This window comes from Prunus avium, chromosome 6 (assembly GCF_965620075.1).
Source record: "Prunus avium chromosome 6, drPruAviu1.hap1.1, whole genome shotgun sequence".
Classification (NCBI taxonomy): Eukaryota; Viridiplantae; Streptophyta; class Magnoliopsida; order Rosales; family Rosaceae; genus Prunus; species Prunus avium.
Genome location: NC_142289.1, coordinates 3,430,177 through 3,441,635, shown reverse-complemented (window position 1 = coordinate 3,441,635; position 11,459 = coordinate 3,430,177). Strand labels below are relative to the sequence as shown.

Below are 11,459 nucleotides of genomic sequence, written 5' to 3'. Positions count from 1 at the left end.
AAGATTGCTTGTTGGGGTTTAAAAACAAAAAAGACTACATCATGATATGACCCCATAATATATCAAGGAATCAAGGGCCAGTAAGATGTCATATTATCACATGTCATGATACTGTGGTCACTACAAAGTTGGTGGTGGAACCTTACGTTATGGGGATGACGCACACAATTATTCTGGCAAGCCCAACCAATAATGTGAATTGACCTTTGTACCACTGGTTTCTTACACTACTGGAATCTTGTGCGAGTCAAAATATGCAGAGTTTCCAATGGGCATTCTTGTCAATGTGTGATACACTTATCAATGGCTCTCTAGTCTTTCTTGTTAAAAAATTACGCGGCAGCGACTTATAAAGAGTCAAGCAACATACTTTCGAGTTCATAAGCAATCGATTAGCTATTCTCTTTCTCTTTCTCCGTCACACACAAAACCAGTTAAAGAAATAATAGAAGCAATGCAGAAGAAAACAAAATGATGTCCATTGCTTCTCTCTCTCTCTCTCTCTCTCTCTCTCTCTCTCTCTCTCTCTCAACCCATACACTCACTCCCACATTAAGTAATGGGCACTACTCCATAGAAAAAGAGCATGTTCAGATGTAATCTTTAGGAAGAAAAAAAACTATACTAGCCCATATCTGATATCTCCTCCCCCTCTCTCTGTGTCTCTCTCTTCCTCTTTCTCTCTCTTTCTCTCTCACACACACAAAAAACTAAGAAGAGAAGAAAACATGGAAGGAGAGAGAAAGAAAAGGAAGATAGAAAGTGAAGAAGAGGATGAAGAGGAAAAGATTGAGAAATTCTTTGCTCTGATTAGAAGTACAAGGGAGGTGCGTGAACTTTTGAGGGGCAACTCAAGCAATCATGAGTCAAAGGATAAAAAAGATGAGAAGAAGATGCAAGAAGAAGACAAGGCTGCTGATGCTGGGGCTTGGAAACCAGCATTTCAACCAGAAGACTTCCTTGAGGATGACAAGAGCTCTGATCATCATGGAGAAGCAGGTCCCTCTAAAACAGAAGAAGATGATAAGAAAGAAGACAAAGGAGGTAATGGTTTAGACCTAAGGCTTTCTTTGTAGCTTGGGAGGCGCGCAGGTCAAATGATCTGACAGTGCACCTTCCTCCACGTGGAATTCATCAGGTTGACTATGTATGTATCTTATATATTGTAATGCATGCATTAAGAAATTAAGCAGCGTTAATTAAGCTTTTGTAAATTACTAATTAAGTTGTTTCTATGTGCTTTGCTAAAATCTTTCACTGTCTCAATGGTCTGGCCTCTGTGAAATTATTATTCTACCAGAAAATATCTTCTTGGGTTATAAATAAACTATTATATTAGGGGTAGTTTTAACCACTACTACTAGCATGATATTGATGAAAGAAAGAGAATAATTGAGTGATGTTATATCATGACATCAGCAAATTAACCCACCAAGTTTGATACATTCAATTTAACCTTTGAAAATGAGCAAACTTAGTTGATTCAAATATCAAACGTACTGGACCACGTTTGAAGACATAACCTACAATAGGTCCCACTTAGATGACAGATCTTTTCTATATATATATGGTTTGAGAGAGTGATCTTCTCCACTTATCTTATAAATCTCATAAGATGGATTTCATGATGTTGTGGGATCCATGTAAAACAGATGCCATGTGAGAGGTTAGAGAAGTAGCAACACAAGTTGACTTCATAGAAATTTTTTTGTTGTTATTTATTTTAAATACAAGCGATATTGAAAGAGGAACGATTTGAACAAGACCTCTAAGTGCAGAGATAACTACTCTTAAGGTATGAGCCCAACCCAGGAATGTAACATAAACTCAACTTTTTAATAACCAAGAACATCTTAAGATAATCTCTCAATTCCTTGACACTAGGAGGCATTGTGCGTACAATGCAGGCGGGACACCAATCACTAGCTTCAATTCTCGATCTGAACCCCCTATGGCCACAATCAGGTCATTCTATTCCATTGAAAACAAACCACACATCGATCAAGTTCATTATGGAAAGACCCGAATAAACAAATTAACAATACAATCATTAAAACAACACTATAACTTTTGGGAGCATATAAATTTCACAGCCTGCCACTTCTTCAAGTTCCTACATCCCAATTACATTGTTAAAAATCAAAGATAAGAAACTCAACATGATCTAACTCACTTTATATGCACCTTTATGGGGATATTCATGAGACTTTTCTTCCGATTACTATATATATCCCGCACACCAAATACAAAAGATTAGATTTTAATATTTATAGGAAAAAAAATGAGGCAGAAAATTGAGATTTTGCATTTTCATTCCCAGCAGCATTACAGACTCGTCTAAGCCATTGATCTCCAAGCCCAAATCACCCAAACGACAATTATATCGTCGATATCCTAATCTACTGTGCACACGGGCTCGCCTGAACTTGGTCCCTACAATGGTCAGACTCAACTACACAAAAGATCCTTCCCATCACCCTCTTTTCCAAATTTTTTTTATTAACCCAGGAATTCCAGCCATCAGCGATAACATATGAACATGTCAATATTAATAAAATAATATAATGATAATCAACAACACGTAAACACCCAATATCAATAATAATCAAATAATAATATCATGCATAATATAGTGTTCACGAAATTTAATTAAATCAATCCATGTAAAGGCTCCCCAAAAATCCCCCTACCTTGATTCCAAAACTAGCTCAAAGTTTAAGAAAACACAAGCTAGACTCTTTTTCTCCTCCAAGAATTTCATTAGCTCTCTCTCTCTCTCTCTCTCTCTCTCTCTCTCTCCTCGTTTCTTACTCTCATTTCAATTGTAGAATGGCCTATTTATATTCAGGGAAAGTCGGTTGCTACTAACCTATGGCTGCTATAACAAAATGGCATATTGTCAATTTGGCATGACATTAACAAGATAAGGCTGCCAGCAACCCAGAATTATAGCATGAGGTGTCTCATGCTTTGCAAAGTAATTAGATGAACTCAAAGTGATAATGCATGTAATGAATGTAAGACTACCAGGTATAAAATGTAATAGCAGGAGGTGTTGCAAATGCAATAGGATTACTTCACTTTTGAACTTAACATGCATGAAGTGGACGACACAAAACTTCTTTATATATTTCTTTAATAATCAAAGAAACTAAATATTATTATAAATATAGAAATATATAAGTATTATTATGATAGTATTCATAATAATTAATATAAAAGTATAACAACAATATTTACATATATGTACCAAGATAATTACACACGTAACCAATACATACATATATATATATATATATATATAACTAGTTCTTTCTTCTTCCAAGTCTTCAAAGTCTTCAAGCCATTAAACACATAAGCCCACAAAGTCAAGTTTTCCAAAGTCCAAGTTTTCCACCTATTTCTACCTATAACTAGTTAAAATCCTTTATATTCTAGTTCTTCTAGAGTATAGGTTCTAGTCCCCTTCTGGTATCAGAGCCGTAAGAGTTGAAAGAGTTGAGTCTAAGTTTGCTACTCATATCGCCCAAGTGGCTGATTTAAGTTTTCTGAGTTAGCAAGTCTCCCAAAGTTTCTTTTAATTTAGTCAGTCTCCAAAGTTTCTTCCAAGCCTACTCCTAGTTATCTAATTCCTTAGGTTCCCCTCTCTCAAAAGTCTGTAAGGTGAGACCTTTTTACCAAACAGTAAGTCCCAGGTAGAGGCATGAGCGGTTAGGCACGAGAAGGTGAGAGAGAGAGTAGCCCATAGGTTCTTAGGTACCTTAGAGTCAGTCTTAGGAGTTACCCAAGAGTCTTTCTATTTTGGAAGTCATGTAAGAGTCTTTCTAATTTAGTTAATTTAAATTTTCCACGTAAGCAAAATGAGTCGTTTATTTAGAACCAATTCAATTAATTCTTCTAGTTCTAGAACCAGTTTGGAACCAGTTCCAGATATAGTTAATGAAGAAGTTTTAGAATTTGAGTCTTCTAGTTCAGAATTACATTGTAATGATTGGAATATACCCAAAGTCCCTAATAAAGAAATTTATAAGCAAAAATGGTCAATTAATGCATTTAAGCAAACTACGCATATTAAGACAGTAGAACAAGTTTATGCCTTAGGAAAAGAACATGAAACATGCCAATTACTTAATCTTGATGCAATTAAGAAGCATAGGCAAGAAGGCAATAATTTTCTACATATAGGATTAGTTCAAGTCGCTGTTAAGCCCTTAACTAAATTAGGACTTAAGTCTGCAATTTTATTAAGTTTAAGAGATGCTAGATTTAAAGATTTTGAAGAAGGAGTTTTAGGAATAATTGAGTCAAGTCTATGTCATGGTCCAGTACATTTTGATTGTTATCCAGATTTTACTATAAGCCTTAGTGATCCGCATATTTTGAAAGTTTTAACTTTAACTATTAAAACACACGGTTATAATGTTTTACCAGGTACCCAACCTTTAGCTTTAATTTATAGAATTTATTACAAAGTCACAGGCACCAATATCAATTTCCAAGCTCTAAGCAAAAGCCCAAAAAATCAAACGCTTTTAATTCAGAGTCATACCCAAAATGCTAATATTACTGTCCCTAAAATGATTAGGTGGTCAGATGTCAATTTACCTAAAGAATGGTTTTTAACCACTGAATGCCCCCCTAAGCCAGTCCAACGTAGTTTAAATGATTTAGATTATATTCAGCCTTATTTAGATGGTACGGTTAAAATTAGTTTTGATAGGCCAATTAAGTCAACAGTTCAATTAGAACAATTACCTACGCCTAGTCAATCTTTTAAGCCTCCAGCAAGACATTTTTCTGCAGAATCATCTTCAATTACAGAAAGAGATTTAGAAGCCGATAAAGCCTTAATTGATTTTAAAATTAATGAATTAAGAAAGGCCAAGCAAGTAGTTCAACCAAGTTACAACAAAGCCCCTACTGCACCTCCTGAGCCAGTACAGCCAGAGTCACCTACTAGGTCAGATATGCACGATTCAGTTTTTGAAGCCTATGTTTGTGATGCCCAATTAAGAGTTCTTAATAAACCATTTAAAATTCATTGGTCAAAATTAGATGCCCATTTCCAAGCCCCTGAAAATGCCGAAAGAAAGGCCAAGTATCATGATGCTTTCCCCCAAGCTCAAAGAAAAGAAATTTTCGATGAGTGGAAAGAATATCTCAAAGCAACTAGGTCTGAGTCACCTTATCTAGATTATGCCAAATATTTAGGTCAAAAGTTAGTTACTTTAACCCAGGAAAAATGGGAAAAAGCCGATGCCACCAAAGTTTTCAGTACGCACCCCCCAGTTGAAACGATAATAATTAATCATAGAAATACCAAAGTTATTGCAAGCCCTTACAAAGTAGCTGAGTCAAAAGATGAGCCAGTAAAAAAGGTCATAGAACAAAGTAATTTTGCCAACACAAGCCTAATAGTAATAGGTAAGCAACTAGATAAGATAGAAACAAAAGTTGATAAATTAATCACACAGGAAGTTGCTCTTAAGCCTAGAAAAGAAAAGCCTTTAGTCCACTTTGAGTTAAAACCAGAATCTGCCCTAAAAGTCAGTCCAACAATGCGTAAAATAGAAGAAATGTTTCAAGAATTAACCCCAATTAAACCAAAGCCTAATAAAGATAAAGACAAAGAAAAGGAAGAAGAAGCCTCAGTTAAAGTCTTAAGTCTTGATGTTAATTCTGATAGTGAGTCAATCATGTCTGTAGAATCAAGCCAAAGTTTAGATTCAGAAACTAGTAATATTTCTAAAATAGAAAAAGCCTTTAGCAATCTCCAAGTTCATCAAGATGCCCAGAGTCTTAAAGTCAGTCGCTTAACAGGCAAAGTTAATCCTACAAGTCTTACCAAAAATTGGTATCCTAAGCCTACGCCTCCAGATGTTCAATTTGAAGAAAGAACCCAAAGCCAATTTTCAGTGTCTTCCGACAAGCTTTACGAATGGAATATAGATGGTTTATCTGAACAGGAAATACTTAATAAGTTACAACATATGTCTATGGTAGCCAATAGTTATGCCACTAATCATCAGTTAAGACAGTCAGAAATAGTTTCCCTTTTAGAAACAGGTTTTACAGGAACACTTCGTTTCTGGTGGGATAAACATCTCACAGAAGCCGCCATAGACATAAATTATTGTAAGCTTGGCGGCTTCTGTGAGATGTTTATCCCACCAGAAACGAAGTGTTCCTGTAAAACCTGTTTCTAAAAGGGAAACTATTTCTGACTGTCTTAACTGATGATTAGTGGCATAACTATTGGCTACCATAGACATATGTTGTAACTTATTAGTTTCAATTTGCATCCATTCATTAATCTATTTTATTCATTATTTCTTTATTTTTTATTTTTTAGTTGCTCAAGTCATCCTCCAAGTCAATTATTTAGTCATCCTCTTTATCATCCTCCGTAACTAACTAGTTATTTCTTCTTCCAAGTCTTCAAAGTCTTCAAGCCATTAAACACATAAGCCCACAAAGTCAAGTTTTCCAAAGTCCAAGTTTTCCACCTATTTCTACCTATAACTAGTTAATATATATATATATATATATATATATATATATATATATATATATAAGAGTGCTGCTATTTCCACCCACCATATAAATTTTAAAAAACACAATCCTATTTTTCCACCCACCAATATTCCTAAAATACCCTTTTAATTATTACCTCATTTCCTCTCTCCTTTATTCTCTCTGCTCATGTCTTCACTCTCTCTGACAACCCACACATTTCTCTGTCATTTTTGTTGTATCTTATTTTCCATCTCTCACACACCATCTCTCTCTTTGTCTCTCATGTTTTCTATACAAACTAAAATAGTTTTTTGCTGTCATTTTTATTTTTATTTTTGTAAATATAGATTCTGTGAACATACCCAGCAACCACTTTACCCACCTTCCATTGTTAATGTATGCATTTTGAGTTTTTCTTTTGGCTTCCCTTGACAACTTTGTAATAGGACAATCATTTTATTTTCTCAAGCTCAAGTTTAGATTAAGAACTTCATCTCTTGGTGTGCCTAACCAACTACTATCCTATGGAGGCTTAAGCAAATTTGTCAAAGGTAAATCATGCATTGCATATCATTGCATTAAACTGTTTTCATAAATGATGACTAGTCATCTGCTTCTCTCATGCCTAGTCATCCTTGCTCTGTAGGATTTTCAGCTGGTTAACCAACTGTTTTGTCCTATTCTCTTTTCTCTCTCTGCTGCCATGTGTCATTCTGACCTAAGGGAATTTTTGTCTATAAAGGCTAGTGTATTCCTCTTTTGGTAGCCGTCTCTTTTGGGTGGATGTTTTGGAAAGATTGGCTTGCTATCTTTCTCTTCTTCTTCCTCAAGAGAAAACCATATATTTCATCTATGAGTTTTTCCAATTGATTTCTTTTTAAAAAACTGCATTTGAAATACGAATCTGCATCTAGCTACTTAAATCACTCTCTCATTTATATCTAGGTCAGATTCATGACTGATTTCTTCAAGAGTATGGTTTCTTGAAGAAATTGGTCATTCTCCTTTGAATCCAAATTTTGGTTTTCGTCTGAGTTGGAGCTTGAAAGCTAGGGCCATGGGATGAATGAGCTGGAGAAGGAGCTGCCATTGCCATGAAGAACTGAACTTCAAGTTTTGCTAAGTTGGAGAAGAAGATTGCACGAAGGAGGTATAGCTCATCTTCCTAAATAGATCTAGGTGTTTCTTGAGCTTGGTTGTGTTTCCTTTGTAAGAATCTTTTTCTACTTAGTGGATTGCCTGGTTGGTTGATGACTCTCAGTTTTTCCCAATGGTGGGTTTCTGGGTAAACAAATTCTGTTTTGCATATCTGTAAATTTTTCTGGGTTTGTGTTCTTGGTGGTTGACTAGTCATCTTTATCTGCTGTTTGGTGTTTACTTGATAATGATGATTTCACACACTTTCACCATAGTTGTTGCTAGCACATGGGATGCCTAGATTGACGGGTCCTTCTGAGTGCCTAGGTTGTCACTAGTAATTCTCTAGGCTTGCAGGTACATATTGATATGCTCTGTGTATGTTCTTGGTTGTGATTATTCATGTCTGACAGTTGACTAGTCATAAGAGTATTGGTCAAGGTCTAAAGTGTGTGAAGTTTGTTGTGTTTTTGTTTAAGTGTCATTTAATTTACCCCTCGTCACCTAAGTTCCAATTTCACCTTCCAAACTTTCTGGTCCGCTGACCAGCCCTTGAAACCAAAACCTGCTCATCACATCTTCATGCAAAATATACCCCACCAAATCACTACATTCCTCAAAAACCAACGACCCATTAACCCCCAAAGCCTTCTCCACCTTCTCATGCCTTAAAAAATCCTCAGCCAAACTGGTTTTGTGAGGAACGTTCTTTGTGTAATCAACAGAGCCCAAATCGTAGAATTGTTGATTCATCCCCAAGTTTTCAAAATTTTAATTTGTTTAAGAAAAAAAATCAGAGTCCAAGAAATACTCATCTCCCAATGCTAGTAATCCTAAAGATCTTAGAAATTCTGTTCAAATTGGATTACCTTACCTTTTCGCCAAAATCATTCTCTTCAACATCCATTCTCTTTTTGTTTTCTTCTTCATAAACAATTTGATTGAATAAATAGAAAAGAGAAGAAAATTATTTGAGAATTGAGTTCCGAGCATTGAAAAGCCTTCTTCACCTTCTCATGAGCAAGGAGTCGTATTCTTGTGTTTTTTTTCTTTCTGTCAAACGATAGGGTTACGTGAGAACTTGAGAAGTCTATGTCTTTTTTTTTTTTTCTTTATCTTTCTTTTTCCTTAAGTCCTTTTAAGTCATTTTACAATAGGGTTAAATTTGTCTTTAAAAGTTTAAAGATAAGGTGGGTGAGAAAATAGACAGGTGGGTGGAAATAGCATCACTCATATATAATCAATTATAATATAGTAAAATATTATAATTCTCAAATTATTAAAGATAATGTTCTTATGCTCAAGGCTTGAAATATGTAGTAAAATATTTAATTCTCAAATTATTTATACATATGCTTTTAAAAATACAAGTCTTCACAAAGAGAATGTTTTACAATTTGCTATTTGGACATTCCAGTACAACAATTTCAAGCCTTGAGCATGCAGTGATACTGATTTTCAAACCCAAGACTAACTGCAACAAAAGAAATCAAATGGAATGCGTGGTGTGGAATAATTCGTGGAAAGTATCTTTGAGGCCACAATGGTGTTTGCGGCTTCGGTGTAATGAATTCCATCCCAGCTCACAAATCGGGATCCTTCCTCGCAAACATGAGAGCCAGGTTGACCGCAGACCCCCTTGGCATTGAAGTTGTACGGAGGACCTCCGTTGCCACAGCATGCCATTAGCGGTGTAGAGAAACCTACATTGTAACACATTCATCAAAATTAAATCGCACTGCCGCTAAACTGGACTGAACTCACCAGCAAGCTACTTACTTGCTTGAACATAAGTAGGCTTACCGTATTTGGTGGAGTTGGCAATGAGATCATATTTGATGGCATATATATCCACATAAACTATCACAGCATCCTTCAATTCAGATCTCATCTCGTTGCACAAATGGAGCAATGCTTCATTAAACGATCTTGCAGCCGCATTGTAACTCGAAAGACATCCATATGGATCCAAATCCTTCTTCTCAACTAATGAAAGTTTTTGAGGGAGACAACCTAACGGCCCGGTGTTGTGTATCCAAAAGTTCCTTCCACCTTCATCGTATAAAGCCTACAATTGATGCAGTATAAATTTCAGCATTGATATAAAGTGAAAACAAATCAATTTCGCTAAGGATTTCTGTCATAATTTCTTTACTCTGCCTGCCCTTTCTATGATCTTTTGCATAGACGCCGAACTCACCTTAACGGCATTCTTGATTTCTTCAATAACCGAAGGAATTCTCTCTGTTACTTGAACGTATGAAAGGTCTTTACTGAAAGAATCAGAAAGGTCATTTTGTCCGATATCGATCATATAAAGTGCTTTCCGGAAACCTTCATCATTTATCAAATGTTTCGAACCTATACATACATTGAGCAGTGTCATTCAGTCAGCTGGTTTTCACAAGAACATCTTCACAACACAAGAACATTTTCACAAGCTCAATATCCATGTTCACATTCATGACAGCAGTGTACTCAGCCAAATAACTCAAGGAAATTCAAATTCCAAATATACCTGCAGCTGCAGTAGCCTTGAAGTGGATGAACTGCATGACTTGAATATTCAAAGAAAAAGGGACACGCTTCGGGATGGTAGAGGACCCGACAACGGCAAAGTTTGCCCCATTTGAGAAGTTGGAGCCTGCCAAAGAGTCTAGGTATGGGCTCAATAGACTCACATTCAGACTCTGGCCTGCACAAGAAAACAACATTATCTTAGTTTCCATTTTTAATGCATGCTCCTCTCACTCTGTCATAAGACCACAAGGGTGACAATTAATCCTATGATCCTAACAAGTATAAAGAGAGGGGGCGAGGGTGGGGTCTACTTACAGAGGAGGTCTATGACGAGGCGTCCATCGGAGAGGCGACCAGTGGAGCTGCGGAAGAAGGTACGGCCGTTGGGGGGATTGACGGAGTAGCCGAGTCCGGCGGCGAGTCCACCCGTGTCCGAGTTGGAGTCTCCGAAGTTGAAGATGTGGACGGGCCTCGTTGGACAAAGTTGGCCATCGACTAAGGGTGAGAGAATGATCAAGAGCACCGCTCCGGAGAATGTTAATATCAAACTCACTGACTGATCAGCCCAACCCAGACCCTGCACATACACCATTTTTATCCAACTCAATAAGTCTCGAGACTTGAGACTCGAGAGTGAAGAAGAACCTAAAGAAAGAGGATTGAAAATTCTACTTTTCTCGTTACAATGAGGCCTTTTATATAAACAAAGCCTGTGTACGTAAACTTAATAACTGAAAAAATTCCTCCTAACAAACTAACTAATGAAGCAAACTAACCCTAATTAATAGTGACTAGCATGTGTTTGTTTTAACCGAGTCTGTGTACGTAAACTTAATAACTGAAAAGATTAATCCTCCTAACAAACTACCTAATGAAGCAACTAATGAAGCAAACTAAACCTAATCACGTGTTTGTTTTAACCGAGTCTCCGTATTTTTTAAAAGAATATATATTGAAGATTAAATATAGTTTGCTATTTATTTTATAAATTATATATATATGTCTCTTCCTAGTTTATGATTATAATTATTTTAACTTAAAAACGTGGCATCATTCTTTATAGTGAAATGGATACATTCAATTATATGTGAAAATTAACATGAGCTGGAGTTAGTAAGGATGAGGTGTTAGAATTATCCTTTGACTAGCAAGAGGTGGCTTTAGATGGGAGTTGGCGTCAATTTCATGCAATTGTTTACCTTGAGCTGGAGCATATGCAACTATCATTTATCTCTTAGGATTGATGTGTCAATCCTAAGAGATATTAGTTTATATTATATAAGATA

General features: G+C 36.1%; 2 protein-coding genes across 2 annotated transcripts; one reads left to right on the top strand and one right to left on the bottom strand.

The window, feature by feature from the left end:
- Nucleotides 1-363: 363 nt before the first annotated feature.
- Nucleotides 364-1,225, top strand: NIMIN-3 (NIM1-interacting 3). The gene has a single exon (XM_021945360.2). It carries the CDS (start codon nucleotides 729-731, stop codon nucleotides 1,074-1,076), a length of 348 nt encoding a protein of 115 aa, XP_021801052.1. The 5' UTR covers nucleotides 364-728; the 3' UTR covers nucleotides 1,077-1,225.
- A 7,898-nt stretch (nucleotides 1,226-9,123) lies between these two features.
- Nucleotides 9,124-10,765, bottom strand: LOC110745281 (GDSL esterase/lipase At1g09390-like). Its single transcript, XM_021945363.2, has 5 exons — nucleotides 10,489-10,765; nucleotides 10,172-10,348; nucleotides 9,854-10,014; nucleotides 9,457-9,721; nucleotides 9,124-9,356 (listed from the first exon to the last, which is right to left on the bottom strand). The coding sequence occupies exons 1-5, from the start codon at nucleotides 10,763-10,765 to the stop codon at nucleotides 9,124-9,126; spliced, it is 1,113 nt and encodes a 370-aa protein (XP_021801055.2).
- Nucleotides 10,766-11,459: the final 694 nt, after the last annotated feature.